At 42.3% G+C, this 16,062-nt stretch overlaps 1 protein-coding gene across 1 annotated transcript in view; it reads left to right on the forward strand.

Moving 5' to 3' along the window:
* LOC143657236 (uncharacterized) overlaps window positions 1–11,408 on the forward strand; it is a 38,432-nt gene extending 27,024 nt beyond the window's left edge. Inside the window, exons 4-5 of the mRNA XM_077129404.1 lie at window positions 10,292–10,557; window positions 11,096–11,408. Of these exons, the coding sequence (XP_076985519.1) occupies window positions 10,292–10,557; window positions 11,096–11,129 (300 nt within the window). The 3' untranslated portion in view covers window positions 11,130–11,408. The remainder of the gene's footprint in view (window positions 1–10,291; window positions 10,558–11,095) is intronic.
* The last annotated feature ends 4,654 nt before the right edge of the window (window positions 11,409–16,062 follow it).

Here is a 16,062-nt window from a genome sequence, read left to right on the forward strand (position 1 = left end):
CACCATTTATTTATGGCTTCATTAGTATATTTCAAGAAGATTTAAAATTTTTCTTCTTTTAGTTTTTTTTATTACTATGTACTTTTTTTTAAAAGAAAGACCTAAAAATTGTTTCTTTGTAGAATTCATTTTCTAAGTATTCCTGGTGAATATACAGTTAGTTCTTTCTTATAATGATTCTTTATCTGGCTACCTTGATAAAATTTTAGTAAGAACAATTTTTATGGACATCCTTTTGGTATTTATGTTAACATAATCATTCGACTTAGATTGAATTTTATTTATTGCAAACTTAACGTGCTCCTAGGCAGCAAGGTAGTATAAAACAAAAACTAACAAATATACCCATATGCATGCATGAGTGAAGTATGAGACTGCATAACACCAGTTAGCAAGCCTGGAAATGAATAATGTCATCATTTGAGATGAACTGAATAGATTTGATAACCACTAGGTCAGACAGAATTGACAAGAGAACTGGTGAATTAGTATCAAGTTTTGGAGGGTACGTTCTGAGTGCAGCGGAAAGAATAGAATAAAAAATCAAAAAACAGTTTATAGACATTCTAGGAATAGAGACTTGAGGGAGTGTTTGAGGGAAAGTATCTAAAGAAATAGTGACTGACAGTTCACCAGAATTGAAGAATTATTATATGTGAAGTAGTTAGAAGTACATATTAGTATGGTAGACATACCCTTGCCTGGCTTGACAACTTAAGGACAAATTAATCTCACAGTAGGTTGCCATTAACACAATAGATGCTGGAAGACTCTTGAGCTCCAATATGATGTTTGGAAGAATTCTGTTTACAGCTCATTATCATTTAATATTGAGCATATAGTAAAGGACATATTCAGATATACAAAGAATACAAATTTACCATCTACAGTTGCTTGCTCAGAGAACTACTAAAGGTATGCTCATGCATGAGAAAAGGTGAATTCAGATGTGATAGGTATAATGCATGCAGTGTTGGCCCAACAGTCTCGTTGACTGCTGACTGCAAAAAATGGCAAACAGTATATTTGTGATTTAAAGATAAGATGGTTGGAGGGTGCATGGGTAGTTCAGTGGTAGAATGCATGCTCCCTTTCCCTGCGGGAGACCCAGGTTTGATTCCTGGACCGTGTACCTAAAAAAAAATGAGGGGAGGGTGCAGGCTCAGTGATAGAGTTCTTGCCTGCCATACTGGAGACCCAGGTTCAATTCCCAGAACCTGCTTATGCCAAAAAAAAAAAAAAGGTAAGATGGTTGGACATTTCTTTGAGAATAACTAAAATAATCTTATAAATAGAGAGCAGTATTGAATAATTTGTTAGAAAGTTTTAACAAGTATGTATCTTAGGAGTGTGAGGGAAACCACTAAAAGAGGAGAAAACCTTTAACATTAGAACCATTAGAGGAGGAAAAAGGAAGAAATTGAATCTATAGAAGTTGGGAAAGACACAAAATGATGGGAAGGAAAGGAATGATTCAACAAGATTGCAGAAATCAGTTCAGTATCTCCAATAATCTAGATAATTGTAAATGGATTAAATTTACCTACCAAAATTTTAAGATTTTTCAAACTGGATTTAAAAACAACAGTGTACAGCTGTTAAGTAGTTTATGAGCGATACAGCATAATGGCACATTAAGCTTGAAAATGGCAGGAAAAAGTTAGGAAAAAATGTACACATAATGGTAACAAAAACTACAATATTCCTAGAAGTAACAGTGGCCAATAAGTGTAGTATTTATATGGAGAAAGTATTAAAACATTATTGAAGGAATAAAAGAAGACCTAAACAAATGGAAAACTTCATCAGAAGGAATAGTAAAGTACTAAAATCTATCAGTTTCCCACAAATTCGTGTGTAAATTCAGTGCTGTTCTAATGAAAATTGTTACAGGGTTGTTCATGAGACTTAATAAGCTGATCCTAAAATTCATATGGAAAAAAAGTTCCAGAATAGTCCAAGACAATTTTGGAGAAGGAAAATAAAATGATTTCTGTAGCTATAAAGCTGTAGAAATATACTGTATTATAGAGAAACTGTACAGCAGGAAATGAAAGCGTGATCATCAAATACATCAAATGCAGAAATAATGAGTAGTACATGGAAAAAAATCTCGTGTAGAGGATTTCTTACAGTTCTATATTTAATCGTCTTGCCTTGGGGATGAAGATGGCAGGTGTTTGTTTGTTTTTGCATGAGACCTGGGAATCAAACCCGGGTCTCCAGCATGGCAGGTCAGAATTCTGCCACCAAGCCACTGTTGCACTGCCCGATGTCAGTTGTTTTTAAACAACACGTGCATGCTAAAAGTAATCTGGTCCTCATGAGAAATTGTACTCATTTTCTGTAAGACATCTCATTATCTTTCTCCATTTTTACACAAGATTTTTATCTTTTATTATACTTTATACAATATAAATACTTTCCAGTATATGGCTTATATCATTTTTATCCAGTCTTTTGTCTATAAGTACATATACACAAACATGATCCTCTTTATGCACTGATGTAAACTTCTAATTTTAAATTGCTTTATTAGTCTTATTTTTATTCTATGCTTATCTCCCCCTGCCTCAAAATTTGTTCTCTTCACAAGTCATATTAACAACTTAGAACTTATCCTCAACTATTTTTCTTCATGTTCATAAAATAAGTAAGGCATGAAGAATATTTGGGGAAAGGAGTCCTTGCTTTTTTAAGGGGATAGTATACAGGTCATTCTCAGCCTTTTATTCTCACCAGTGGTATCTGATGGATGGGGTGTGTCCTTCACCTTCACAGCACTCTTACTTTTAGGAGCCTCAGCCACTCTCTTGCTAGTCCTTTGTGTGTGCTGTTTGAGCCCTCCTGTCCCTTGTCTTACAGAAACCGCCCACATCATATTCTCCCAAGTTGGTCTCTTTTCTGTGGTTGTTTCACATTTAGGTCTTTCACTCCTTTGCAATTTGTTTTCGTAACGAGGTAGGAACTGTTTTCCCCATTTAGGTGAGAGTCTTATTTAGTGTGTGCTTTACTGATTGCAAGGCCACCTCTCTCCTCTATCATACCAGGCTCTAACTCTCTACATGCATATTGTTTCTGGACATCTTATACTGTCTTTTAAGTCCTTCTTTCTTCTGCTTGTAATTACATCCTTGTGTCTTCTGCATGTGCTGAGGTCCCTCTCCATCCTCGTGTGTCAACTACACATACCGAGGTCCCCTCCATCCTATCCTCATGTGTCTCCTCCATGTACCAAGGTCCCTCTCCATCCTCGTGTGTCTCCTACACTTACCGAGGTCCCGCTCCATCCTCGTGGGTCTCCTCCATGTACCAAGGTCCCCTTCCATCCTTGTGTGTCTCCTCCATGTACTGAGGTCCCTCTCCATCCTCGTGTGTCTCCTCCATGTAGCAAGGTCCCTCTCCATCCTCATGTGTCTCCTATGTGTGCCGAGGTCCGTCTCCATCCCTGTATGTCTCCTACATGTGACATGGTCCTTCTTCATCCTTGAGTTTCTTGTCCATGTGCTGAGGGCTCTTTTCACATTTGAGTCTCTCCTATATGTCCCGATATCCCTCTCCATCCTTGTCTCTCCCACATGTGTCCAGGGCCCTGGGGGAGGTCCAAATCAAGGTGTCATCAAGGTGATGCTTCCGTCCCAAAGATGGTGGCAATTCGGGTCTGGCTGCCAGCATGATTGGTCCTTGTCACCTCTGTCATGTGACAGTGTACGTGCAGCTTTCTCTGGCCTCTCTGACTTCTCTTCTGAATTCCCGTACTTCCTTCTGGCTGTTCCTGTATTTTTTTTTCTCTCTGACCTTCCCTATAAGGCCTTCCATAGTAAGATTAAGATCCATCCTGATTGAGCTGGGCCATACCTTAGCTGAAGTAAGCTCATCAAAAGGTTGTATCTATAAGAATTCACACCCGCAGAAATGGATGAAATTTAAGAGCATGTTTTCTGGTTTACAGAGCTCCAAGCTACCGTAATGGCTAAATGTCCAGTGCCATTTGTTTCATGGCTTCTTCCTGAAAATTGCTAGATTTCATCATGGGTCACATTCTTAGAGTCATTACATAACCCATAAATCTATGTTTTCTGTCACTATGGAGATATAAATACAGATGCATGCATAGTCTTAAATGTTCAATATGCTGTCCCTTTAAATATTCAGTGGAATTGTCTTCTTAGTTTTAATTTTTATATGGAAGCCTTCTCAGTTATTCTTTAATTACTTTATCCTTTAAGCCCTCAGTACTCTTCCTGTACGTTCAGGGGTGTTGATGTCTTCTCACAAAGTGCTTGAGATTGTGGCGTCCGCTCACCTGTAGTTGACTCCCTGGTGGACACTAGAGGGCTCTACTAACCCATGGTTGAGTCCCCCATGGACACTGTAGAGGGCTCTGCTAACCATGGTTGACTCCCCCATGACACTGTAGAGGGCCCTGCTAACCCGTAGTTGACTCCCAGGTGAACACTGTAGAGGGCTGTGCTCTCCCCTAGTTGACCCCCAGGGGAACATTCTAGAGGGCTGGAGCAAAGAGCCTGTGCCTGCAGGCCAGGAAGTAGACCCAGCCACTCCTCCAGGCCTGTGAGAGTTGGCCTGTGGACTGAAAGCCAGGTGAAAGCCAGGGGCGGGAGTATCCTGCCTGGAAGCAGCCTGAGCCCAGGTGGGGATGGCGATGGGGCCAATGACACTCATGGTGGCTTGGAAGGGTGCGTGGCTGGACCACCAAGGATGTGCTAGGCACCCCAAGGCTGCCCCCGATTCCTGACCCTTGCTTCCTCCTGCCCCAGCCCACGTGTTTGTATGTTCTCGCCCCCGTGGGGAGGGGTGTGGTGGGTGGCAGCCCACCTTCCTCGCTTTTCTGGAAGTACATGTGCGAGGGATCCTCTCATGCACCTCCTGAAACCCGTGCACCTTTTCTCTCATTGCCTTTTGGGTTTTTCCTCCAGCAGGGTGACGTTTTGCCATCTGCCCTTCCAGAGTAGGTGGCTGTATGTGGGTGCCAGATGAGGCAGCATTCCCATCATAAATATGGAGGCCTTCTCGCTGTCTGGCCATGTCATCATGTGGAACAAAGCCATCGAGCTGTGAGTCCCCCACCTGCCCAAGAGTGCCTGGGACCCCTCGGCCTCCTGCTCCCCTGTGCACACCCAGTTGGCAGTTTGCAGATTTGAGTGCTTTGTGCATACACCTGCAGAGACCCCGTGCACACTGCAGTGCATGTTTTCACGTGGGTGTGAACCAGAACGTGCAGTCCTTGCTCTTGCTGGGTGAAAAGCCCCGTCCTTCTCCTTCTCTTCTGGTTCCAGTCACGACCCAGTAATGGGTGTTTGAAAACATTGCCTCAACCCCCACTTATTTTAAACCTAGTAATTGATGTCTGTGACTAATTTCTGGTGAAGGTCTGCAGACTGCCATGTTAACCAAAGGCTGGTTTTTCTTAGTTTAGGTGTGCAGTGATTGTTTTAACTAATTTTAACAACACAGCCATGGGACCCTAAGGATTCTACCTTGGCAGGGTGCTTTTTCAGTGCTGCTTTTTGTTCTGTCCTTTTCTCTTTTTTTGGTGAACATATAGCTTGTAGGTTGCACTCATGACATTCTCGCATCTCTGACCTGAGAACAGCATTGACTGACCCCCGCAGCTGTTGGTGCTGCACAGGGGTGGTGGAGCCTACACCCCCCCGTGCTGGGTGCCCTGGTCACACAGGCGCTGGCCTCCTCACCTTGGCTCCCTGTTCTCTTCACAGGGTTGCCTCCCTCTGCCAGGGCCACTGTGAGCAGGGCCATGTCGCTGCCTCTCAGCTGCCCCAGTGGGGGCTCGGGTGATGTGCTGGTTTGAAAGGAAGTATGCCCCCTAGAAAATCCATGTTTTAACCAACATCCCATTTCATAAAGGTAGAATAATCTGTATTCAATACTGTATGTTTGAAACTGTAATCAGATCATCTCCCTGGATGATGTGATTTAGTCAAGAGTGGTTGTTAAGCTGGCTTAGGTGATGACATGTATCCACCCATTTGATTCAGAGAGAGCAGAGAGGGCAGAGAATGCTACAGCACCATGAAGCAGAGAGTCCACCAGCCAGAGACCTTTGGAGATGAAGAAGGAAAATACCTCCCCAGGTATTTTCATGAAACCGAAAGCCAGGAGAAAAAGCTAGCAGATGACGTCATGTCCGCCATGTGCCCTTCTAGCCGAGAAAGAAGTCCTGACTGTGTTCACCATGTGCCTTCTCACTTGAGAGAGAAGCCCTGAACTTTATCGGCCTTTTTGAGACAAGATATCTTTCCCTGGATGGATGTCTTAGATTAGACATTTCTGTAGACTTATTTTAATTGGGACATTTTCTCAGCCTTAGAACTGTAAACTGGCAACTCATTAAATTCCCCCTTTTGAAAGCCATTCTGTTTCTGATATATTGCATTCTGGCAGCTAGCAAACTAGAGCAGATTTTGGTATCTGAGAGTGGAGTGCTGCTGCAGTTTGCAAATACCAGATATGTTGGAACAGTGTTTTGGATGGCTAAGGGGAAGATTCTGGAGGAAATGTGAAGAGAACGAAGGAGAAGTCCTGGAGTGCTTGAAGAGGCTGTTGGTGTAAACGGAACCACTGCCAATCTGGACAAAGGTGGACACAAAAGGGAGAGATTGGAGTTTGCAGAGTAAGAACCATGGAAGCTCAGGCCTGAAGCCAAGAAACCTCAGCCTGGAGAGTGGACCCACCCATATACATGGAGAGGGTGAGGAAGAGTCTCCCACCTTGTTGCAGTGGAAGAGTCGTGCAGCCTCAGGCCTTGAAGAAGGTAGAACACATTCCTTGGGGGACTGGGGAGAGCCTGGCTGCCGCCACATGGTGGGGTTCAGCATGTGCCCTGGAAATGGCAGAGAGCCCAGGGGTGGCCCTGATGCCTGGAGAGAGTGGAGCTGAGAAAAAGGTGGTCTCCTCGATGTTCCCTGAGGTTGATTTGGAAAGAGGCGGGCCACTGCATAGGCCCTCAGAAAGGGTGGGATTGCCAGTTTCTAAAGCCGAAGGATAAATGACTTTCAGATTTTGAAATCCAATGGTGTTTGCTGTGCAGGTTTTCCTTCCAGTTTCTCTGATCCTGACTGTCCTCCTTTGCATATTGGCATCAGATAACATGTTTTATGATTCCCAGGTCCGCAGCCAGAAGATAATTATTTGCACCTGTTTAAGGTGATGCTTGTTATTGCCAAGTTGAGGAGGGGTGGACATGTGGTAGTTAGATTCAGTTGTCAAATTGGCCAGGTGAAAGTCACCTAGTTTTGTTGCTGTGGACCTGAGCCAATAGTATGTGAATTTCATCTGTTACTGATTACGTCTGCAGTTGGCTGGGAGGTGTGCCTGCTGCAATGAATGACATTTGACTTAATTGGCTGCTGCTTAAATGAGAGAGCGCAGTGTAGCACAGCCAAAGCACCTCAGCATACCTTATCTCAAAGCTCAGCCTAGGCCTTTGGAGATGCAGAAAGAAATCACCCTGGGGAAAGTTGTTGGAACTCAGAGGCCCGGCAAGAAGGCCAACAGAGACCATTCTGTGCCTTCCCATGTAAGAAAGAACCTCAGTGGAAAGTTAGCTGCCTTTCCTGTGAAGAACTAACAAAATAAATCCCCTTTTTTTAAAAGCCAACCCATTTCTGTTGTGTTGCATTCTTGCAGCTAGCAAACTAGAACAGGCGGCATGAGACCAACACTGACAGTCATGTAGAAACCTCAGCTTGGAGAACCCTTCCGGGTACTGGTTTCTGGGGTATGGAATGATTTGACTAAATCCAAGAGTCTTTCTTACACAGGAGGTCTTTAATTCAAATTTTGCTGGCTTGTATCAACATGCAAATTATTTCCATTTTATTTCCTCTTCCTGCTCTGATCTGTATCAAGGTATTACTTACTGAAATGTTTGTATCCTTTATACAGACATCTTTATTTCCCATCTATTTATTCTCATTTAGTTGTATTAAAATTTTTGAGAAAAAAAGTCCAACTAACTTTTTTCCATTTTAGGTCATCTAAATCTCACCCAGGACCTGTGGTCCATATAAGTGACAGTCCAATGAATGAGAGAACGGTAGAATTTCTTCTAAAAGTTATATTTATGATATAAAAGAATGAATCTTGGTATCCTTAAGTATATAAACTCTTCTAGGACTGTACTTACTAAACCCGAGATTGCTTACAAAGGTTGTATATCTCATATACCAAAAGGCTTATTTATACATTATGAAAAACAAGTGAAAAAAGTAGAATCATTTAAAATTTTAAAGAACCAAAAGTACCATAAAATATCAGTAAAGTTAAATTCACTTAAAAGTTTTTTGTTTATAATTGGCTTGTTCTAAATAGTTTACCAGATTTTTCTGATAATCCTGGCTAAAAGTATTTGATGGTTTTGAATTATTTTCAACACACTTGATCAGTTTTTATGTTGATTATTACATGTTGCCTTGTGTTAGCATCTTGTCTAGATCTCATCTCCTCTAAGTGTTTCTTCATAAATTAACAATGTAGGTTGTTAAAGTGTACTATTAATGTAGCATTTTGAACCATCTTATGTCAATTATATGTAAGTTTTAAATTCTGAAACTAGTTTCATACAGTCAGCATCTCAATTAACTTGAAAAGAATAGAGTTTCCTTTCCCATAAATCTAGTTGCTAATCAAAGCCAGCCTGTGAGGTAGATCTGTGTAATAGTAGCCTTCCTTCTGCCATATAGTTTTCTGTGATACCTAAGTGAGTGCTGGGCAATGTCTGTGCTCCCAGGGCCTGGCCACCTGGACATCTGGGCTTGGGATTGGGGTTTGCCCAAGTCTTCCCGCCTTCCATCTGTGGAGGCCCACAGTGTCTGTCACACTGCCCTCTTGGTGGAAATTATGATGAACCTGTTTACATAAAGGTTTGCATTTAGAAAATTATCTTCTATCTCTTCTTCCTATTTCTAGTTCATTCATTCATTGACTCAGCAATTATTCAACAACTGTTGGTACTCACCCTGTAACTTTCTTTATTTTGGCTTTACATTTTCTGTATTATCTTTTTTTTTTTAATTGAGGAATCTTCAGACACATGCAGTCCATACATAGTGTACCATGAATGACTCACATTATCATCACGTTGGTGATCGCTGTAATCATTTCTAGAACATTTGCATCACGCCAGAAAAAGAAAAAAGAAAAAGCCCATACATTCCATACCCCTTATACCTCCCTCTCATTGACCACAAGTAAGTCAATCTACCCAATTTTTTCCTTTTATTCCCCCCCATTATTTATTTATTTTAACGTTACTTTTTCACTCATCTGTCCGTACCCTGGATAAAAGGAGCAATGAGACACAAGGTTTTCATAGTCAAGCAGTCATATTGTAAAAGGTGTTTGGTTATATAATCATCTTCAAGAATCAGTGCTTCCGGAACACAGCTCAATGTTTCAGGTACTTCCCTCCAGCCATTCCAATACACCATAAACTAGAAAGGGATATCTACATAATGCATAAGAATAACCTCCAGGATAACCTCTCTACTGTTTGAAATCTCTTAGCCACTCAAACTTCGTTTTGTCTTATTTTCCTTTTGGTCAGGAAGGCTTTGTCAATCCCATGATGCCACTACCCTGTTAACACTTTTCAAGGTGCTAATCGTCTTCCTACGTATCTCCTTTATATCACTTTCATGGCTGTTTTGACATTCTCTTGGGGATGGAGGGCAAGTTGGATGAAAAGTTCATGAAAGTGTTTTATTCATGTCCTAAACATATATTTGTTTTTATTTGAATGTTAGGTGATGCCTGGAGGGTGATTCATTTGCAGTGGGCATATTTTAAGTTAAATCACATTAATGTAGTTCTGTTTGTCTTTTTTTTAAATCCTATATAAAATGAAAAAAAATAAAATAGAACTTAGACTTCGGAGTTCAAATACATGACTATAGTTTTCAGCCACAGGCAGTTTTAAGCAAGGTTCAAGGAGTAGCTGGGAGCTCGCAGCTTCCCTCTCTAGGGGTCGGCCTGTGGCTTTAGCTACTCTGGCTGCATCCTCAGTACGCCTATGTTACGCCTTCCTTTCCCACCATCCATGGTGGTTAGGGGCTCATTGATCAGTTAACTACCAGCCTCCTCTCTCCACTGGAGACTTGGAGCATGGGGCACCTAGTACAAGTTCTGCAGGGCCTGGCCAGTCCCTCAGGTTGCCACGAGCACTTGCCCTCTGGGGTCTCTGACTTTACCCCCCTAACCGCTGTGCACTCAGTGTCCTGCTTCTCTCTCATGGTTCCCACCTGTCCTGCAGGAGCTGCGCACCTGGGAGGAGGAGCTGACATGGGCTGCACTCCAGCAGAAGAACCTGGAAGAGCTGCTGCAGCACAAGGGGCAGGAGCTGGCTGAGTGGGAAATTGACATCCTGGAGTGGGAGCTTAACATCATCCTCCATCAGCTGTGCCAGGAGAAGCCCCGACTGAAAAAAAGCATGGGCAAGTTCAGGAAGAGCTGTCTGAAGCTCAAGGATAGCAACCACATCAGCCTTCCCTCTGGTCAGTGGCCAGGAGCCTGCTGGAAGTGAGAACAGAGAGCCTGGTTGTGGAGTGGGGCAAGGGCTTGGTGTGGGCAAGGATCACTACCTACTCTGTCCCAGTAGTAGGAACTGAGCTTTTGGAAACACAAGACCTAGGGTTTCAAAATGGACCTTTGTTGAAATCGGCCATTCTGTTCAGTAGAAAGACGCTGGCCTGCTGAAAGTCTCACCCACTTTAGGGACATTAGTGACTGTGACTGAACACATAGAGTGAACTGATAGGTGAGTGTGGTCCAGGCTGCTAGAAGCATGGCTGCTCACATAGGCACCTTTCCTTTTAGGCAGACTTGGAGAAGGAAGCATGTGATTGGGGTGGGGTGGGAGAGCAGTTTGTAAATTTCAAGGTATATATGTGTGAGACAGGAGAAATCTTGCCTTTGCAGAATAGCTCATGTCAAGGTTTATTTAAATGACGAGTTCTCTGAATGCACTTGAGTTTATGTTTAACTCACAGGACTTTGATTTACACATAAGCTTTACAAACACGTTGCCTAAAAAAATATACAGTTTTGACTTGTACAGACTTGGAAAAATGCAAAGAAATATGAAGCTATGAATTAGAATCTTTGTGGTGTATAATGCACCCATTGAAGGAAGTGAGTGTTCAAGTGTATGTTTGTATAGATAAAAATGTTCACTTGTGTTCTGATACATAAGGCCCAAGGAAGCAAGCTTATTAGAAGTATAAGGAACTAAGGAAAAATAGCGTGATAGGAACAGCAGTGGTTGGCTTTCAATGGTAGCTTAAGTATAGACAAGGGAATTAATTCACTGAAATTTAGTAAATGCGTTCATGGGATGTGTTTACTGATCTCCTTGTTGCATATCTTTTTCTTTTCAGACAACCTTGAGTCTTCGAGCACGTCTTGAGCATCTACCGTGTGTTGAGCATATTGCCAGGTACTGGGAATACAACTTAGTGGGGAGACCCAGGTGTAGGCAAACAGCTGTTGTTATTCCTCTTTGACAGATGAGGAAAGTGAAACTCAGAAATTCAGAGCTAAGCACAAACCCTGGTTTACTGTCCTTAAGTTCTACATTCTTTCTGCTGTACCCAAACTGCCTTTGGAAGATATTAGAGTTTGAACCATCTCCCTCATTTCCTTAGGTTGTTCTCAACAAAGACTAGTTCTTAATACCCACCTCTGCCCCCTCTTAGTAAAAAGCATCAGTCCCCCTCCTTTGTTTCCTGAGAAAAGGGGGCAAGTACTAATAGATCATATGAAATAGAGAATTTTATGTTAAATTTCCTAGAATAATATACAAGGTCTCATTGTCTAAAAAGCTATTCTAGATATATAATCATATATAACCTGTAAGTCTGTATTATATAGACAGCTTTCTGAAGACTGTCTAATGAAAGGTCACTAAGAAAATGGATTTTCCTCCTTTCTGTATCTCCACCTTCCATGTCCCTTTGGGAAAAAGAGAGGATTCTGAAAGAGAAAATTTTCTAGGTGAACAATGAAGTTTTCAGGCCTGTCAGTTTTCTTACATGAATTTCATTATGGAAAAATTCAAATGCACATGCTATCTGTCTGTCTTTCCTCAAGCAGATTTCCAGCAGACATTCACAGTGCAGGCATCTCTATCCATGGACAAAAGAAAAAGTCTGATCAGCAGCCGCTCTAGTCCTCCTGCAAGCCCCACCATCATTCCTCGCCTTCGTGCCATCCAGTGTGAGACTATTTCCTAAATTACTTGGGGTCAGAACACACCAGGTGTCTGCTCTGTCCAGCCACCAACGGGTCCAGGCTTACTCCATCCATAACTTCTGCCACCTGTCCTCGACAGCACGTATGTACATGTACATACATATGCATACACATAGCCTTTCCCTTTGTCTCTCTCCATTAACTTTACTATGGTCTCCTCTACCTTTTATTCTTAGTCAAATATCAGCAAAGGGTTTTGGGGGTATCAGTGGTAGCTCAACTGATTTACAAAGTGATTTGCAGTCTAGTGTCTTGTGTCGATACAGGTTGGTTCCCTGGCCTGGGGCCCAGGCATACCCTCTGCCATATTTGGGGCATAATTGTTTTTCTTTTGTCCATCCTTCCCAGGGAAGGGCTTTTGCAAAGTCTGAGTCCTGAAGAAACTTGCTAAATGCTTTTTATGGTCAACTGGATCTGGACCAATTTTGCTTTTATTGCAGTGTGAAAAAATAAATAAATAAAATAAATTAAAAAATAATTTTCCTAATTTAAAGATAGATAGATTTCACCAAAACAAAGGGGAAGAAAATTAAATTAAAAAAAAAACAGGGACAGGCCACGATGGCTCAACAGGTAGAGTTCTTGCCTGCCATGCCAGAGACCCGGGTTCAGTTCCTGGTGCCTTCCCGTGCTAAAAAAAAAAAAACTAAAACTAAAAAACAGGATTTATGACTTTTATTGAAAGATCAAATCAAATCACTAGGGTCTTTTACATGTATCCACAGTTCGCTGGAACTGATGGGCACTTTCATATGCTCTAAATTTTGCCTCAGTCCCCTCAACTTCCTGTTTGATGGTAACTGGCTCTCTTCACCCAGTTTAGATAGAAACCTGGTCCCCGAGGGTTTGATTGTTGCTCTAAGGTACCCATGTCAGAAGAATGCTCCTTTTCTCTTATATTTTGTACTTCTCTAGGCCTGTTCTTTTCCCATCACTGCCTACTCTTGATTTTCTTCTCTTTAAGCTTGAGCTCCTCATTTTCTTTGTTTCCAGATCTTTCTTCTTTTGCACTTTTGCACTTTTCATCTTCCTTAACCCCTTCTCTTCTTTTCTCCCACCTCTCTTCTCATCACCTCCCCCCTTGCCTCCCCATCCCACCCAACAGAATTAGTTGCTTAAATCAGATCTGTTTGGAACTCTGATGTCTGGTTGGTCTGAGCTTCAGCTTTGCATTGGACTTAGGGGAATTTAGGAAATTTTTCTGTGTGCTTTGAGAAAGATAAATGATTGGTGGCCGAGACCTTCATTACTTTCCTGGCTCTACTTGGGTACAGAGGTTTTTTTTATGATGGCCAACTTTTCCCCTGCAGCTCCAAATGTGGGCGTTGATCTGGCAGAGTAGAGGTTAATCTGGGAAGGGCTCTGTGTGTCTTTTCCCAGATCCCACTCATCCCTTGTAATTCACAGTGACACCAGGTGAAAGCAGCAAAACCTGGGGGCACAGCTCAGTCGTTCCTAAGGAGGAAGGTGAGGAGGAGGAGAAGAGGGCCCCAGTGAACAAGGAACGGACATGGACAGAAGGAATTTGCCTCGAGAGATGAAGGGTAGGAGCCAGATAATGTGAAATTCTTTCTCACTGAAAAATGGATGCACTATTTTAAAATACCTTTTTCTGTTTTGGGTGTTTAGGTGGTTTCTGAGCAATCACCTGATCTTTACAACAGAATTTTCCAGTCTCTTTGTTCTCTGGAGTTTCCTAGGGCAGAGATCGGCAAACTTTTTCTCTGATGGGCCAGATGGTGAATAATATTTTAGGCTTTCCTGGCCGTAGGGTCTCTTTCACAACTAATCAGTTCTATTGTTGTAATGGAAAAGCAGCCATGGACCATGGACACTATGTAAATGAGTGAGCTTGTCCAGTAAAACTTCATTCATAGAAACAGGTGGTGGGCAGGTTTGGGCCTCGGATTGTAGTTGCCAGTCCCTATAGGTGTCCCACTGAAAGTGGTGAGCAGCCCAGGTATTAACCAGATATAAGTATTCTGGCTGAGTATGCTACTTATACCTGGCTCTTCCTTCCTCTTTAAAGGTTTGTTCAAGAGAGGGATCATTAGCACGACTCCAGATAAGATTTGCAAGGTGGCTATAAATTCCAATAGGTTCAGTGGCACTGCTTCATTTAAAGGTATTTCCTGCTTTGGTATTAAATATAATTTTATTTTGCAGTAGAAAATATTAACTTTTGGCATTTTCTTCCCCCATATGTAAATTCGCCCTTGTAAACTTTTGAAACATGTCAAAGTATATGATGTAACTTTCCTGATTCTCAATTCTTATTGACATAAAATGTCAAGTAAAGACCTCTTTAATGCCAGAGGTTTTTGAGAACTTTAGGAAGATAATGTTTATATTTTAGTGTCTGTCAACAGAATAAAATATGTAATGAGAACGGTATCTTGAATTCAGTAATGTTAACTGAATCTGTATTTTGTGAATCTTAGCATCATAACCTTTTTTAAAAAATAGTACATATTGAGGAGGAGTCAAGATGGCAGCTTAGCGAGGTGTGGGATCTAGTTCGTCCTCCAGAACAGCTACTAAATAACCAGAATAGTACAGAATAGCTCCTGGGACCACATCAGTGACTGGACACACAGCGTACCCCAGTCTGGACCAGCTGGACTGGCTGTGAGGCCCCCAGAATGGCGAGTTCCCCAAGCCAAGGTAGTTGGCATCCGTCCCCAACAGGGTGCTTCCCAGAGGGGAAAGGAAGGGGACTTTACCAGCAGCAGGGGCTGAGCACAACTTAGCTTCAAGTGTGGAATTAATTCACAAATTCTGACTACTAAAAATAGGCCCCCAGCTCAGGTGAACCTGGTCAGAGCAGAGCTGGCTCATTTTTGCCCTGGTGCTAATGGGACAGGGCTGACTGAGAAAGAAAAAAAACAAAAAGAAACAGGTTTTTGTGGCTGTTTCTATGGAGGCTTGGCTGCCTTTGGATACAGTGGCAGGACTTCTGAGGCTGCAACTGTGCCGGGCATAGGCAGAAACAAGCTTCTTTGAGAGCTTGTCTGGAGCCAGTGCCTTCCCCAAGAGAGAGGTGAGGCCCAAACTCAGGTGAAATCCCTCCCTCAAGGAATTCAGACACCAGGGCTTGGTAATTTGAAGCCATTAAAACCAGCCTACAACCTCTCCTCTGTCACCACCATGCCCCCAGCAGGGAGAGTCTACCAAAGTTAAAGGTACCACGTGATCTGATGCTGGTGTGGCCTGCAGGCAGACAAGCACCACATAGTGGGCAGGACAGGAAAAACAGTGTCCAGAGACGTCACAAGAAAGTCTTTCAACCTGCTGGGTCTCACCCTCAGGGAAAACCAATGCAGGTGACTCTTTCCTCCTAACAGGAGGCCAGTTTGGTCTGGGAAAATCCAGCTGCGGTCTATAATACCTAAGTAGACTGTCCTAATTGGAGGGGGGGAATGGCACCATACAGTCAGGCAAGAAACAAGAAAACAAGAACTGAAAATTTCTCCTCTTTTAAACAAAACCTAAGCTTGAGGTCCAGGAAAAGGTGAACTGAAGGTTAAAGAAGAGGTAGACAGCAGATTCATCCAGCAGGAAGACCCTAGTTAAAAAAGTGAAAACAATCTCCAGAATAAACTGAGTAAGGTAATTAAATGCTTAGACACCAGCAAAGAATAACAAATCACACTAGGAATATTGAAGATATGGCCCAGTCAGAGGAACAAACCAACAATTCAAATGAGATACAGGAGTTGAAATGATTAATTCAGAACATACGAACAGACAATGAAAACCTCAACAAAAACCAAA

This window comes from Tamandua tetradactyla, chromosome 2, assembly GCF_023851605.1.
Source record: "Tamandua tetradactyla isolate mTamTet1 chromosome 2, mTamTet1.pri, whole genome shotgun sequence".
NCBI classification, from domain to species: domain Eukaryota; kingdom Metazoa; phylum Chordata; class Mammalia; order Pilosa; family Myrmecophagidae; genus Tamandua; species Tamandua tetradactyla.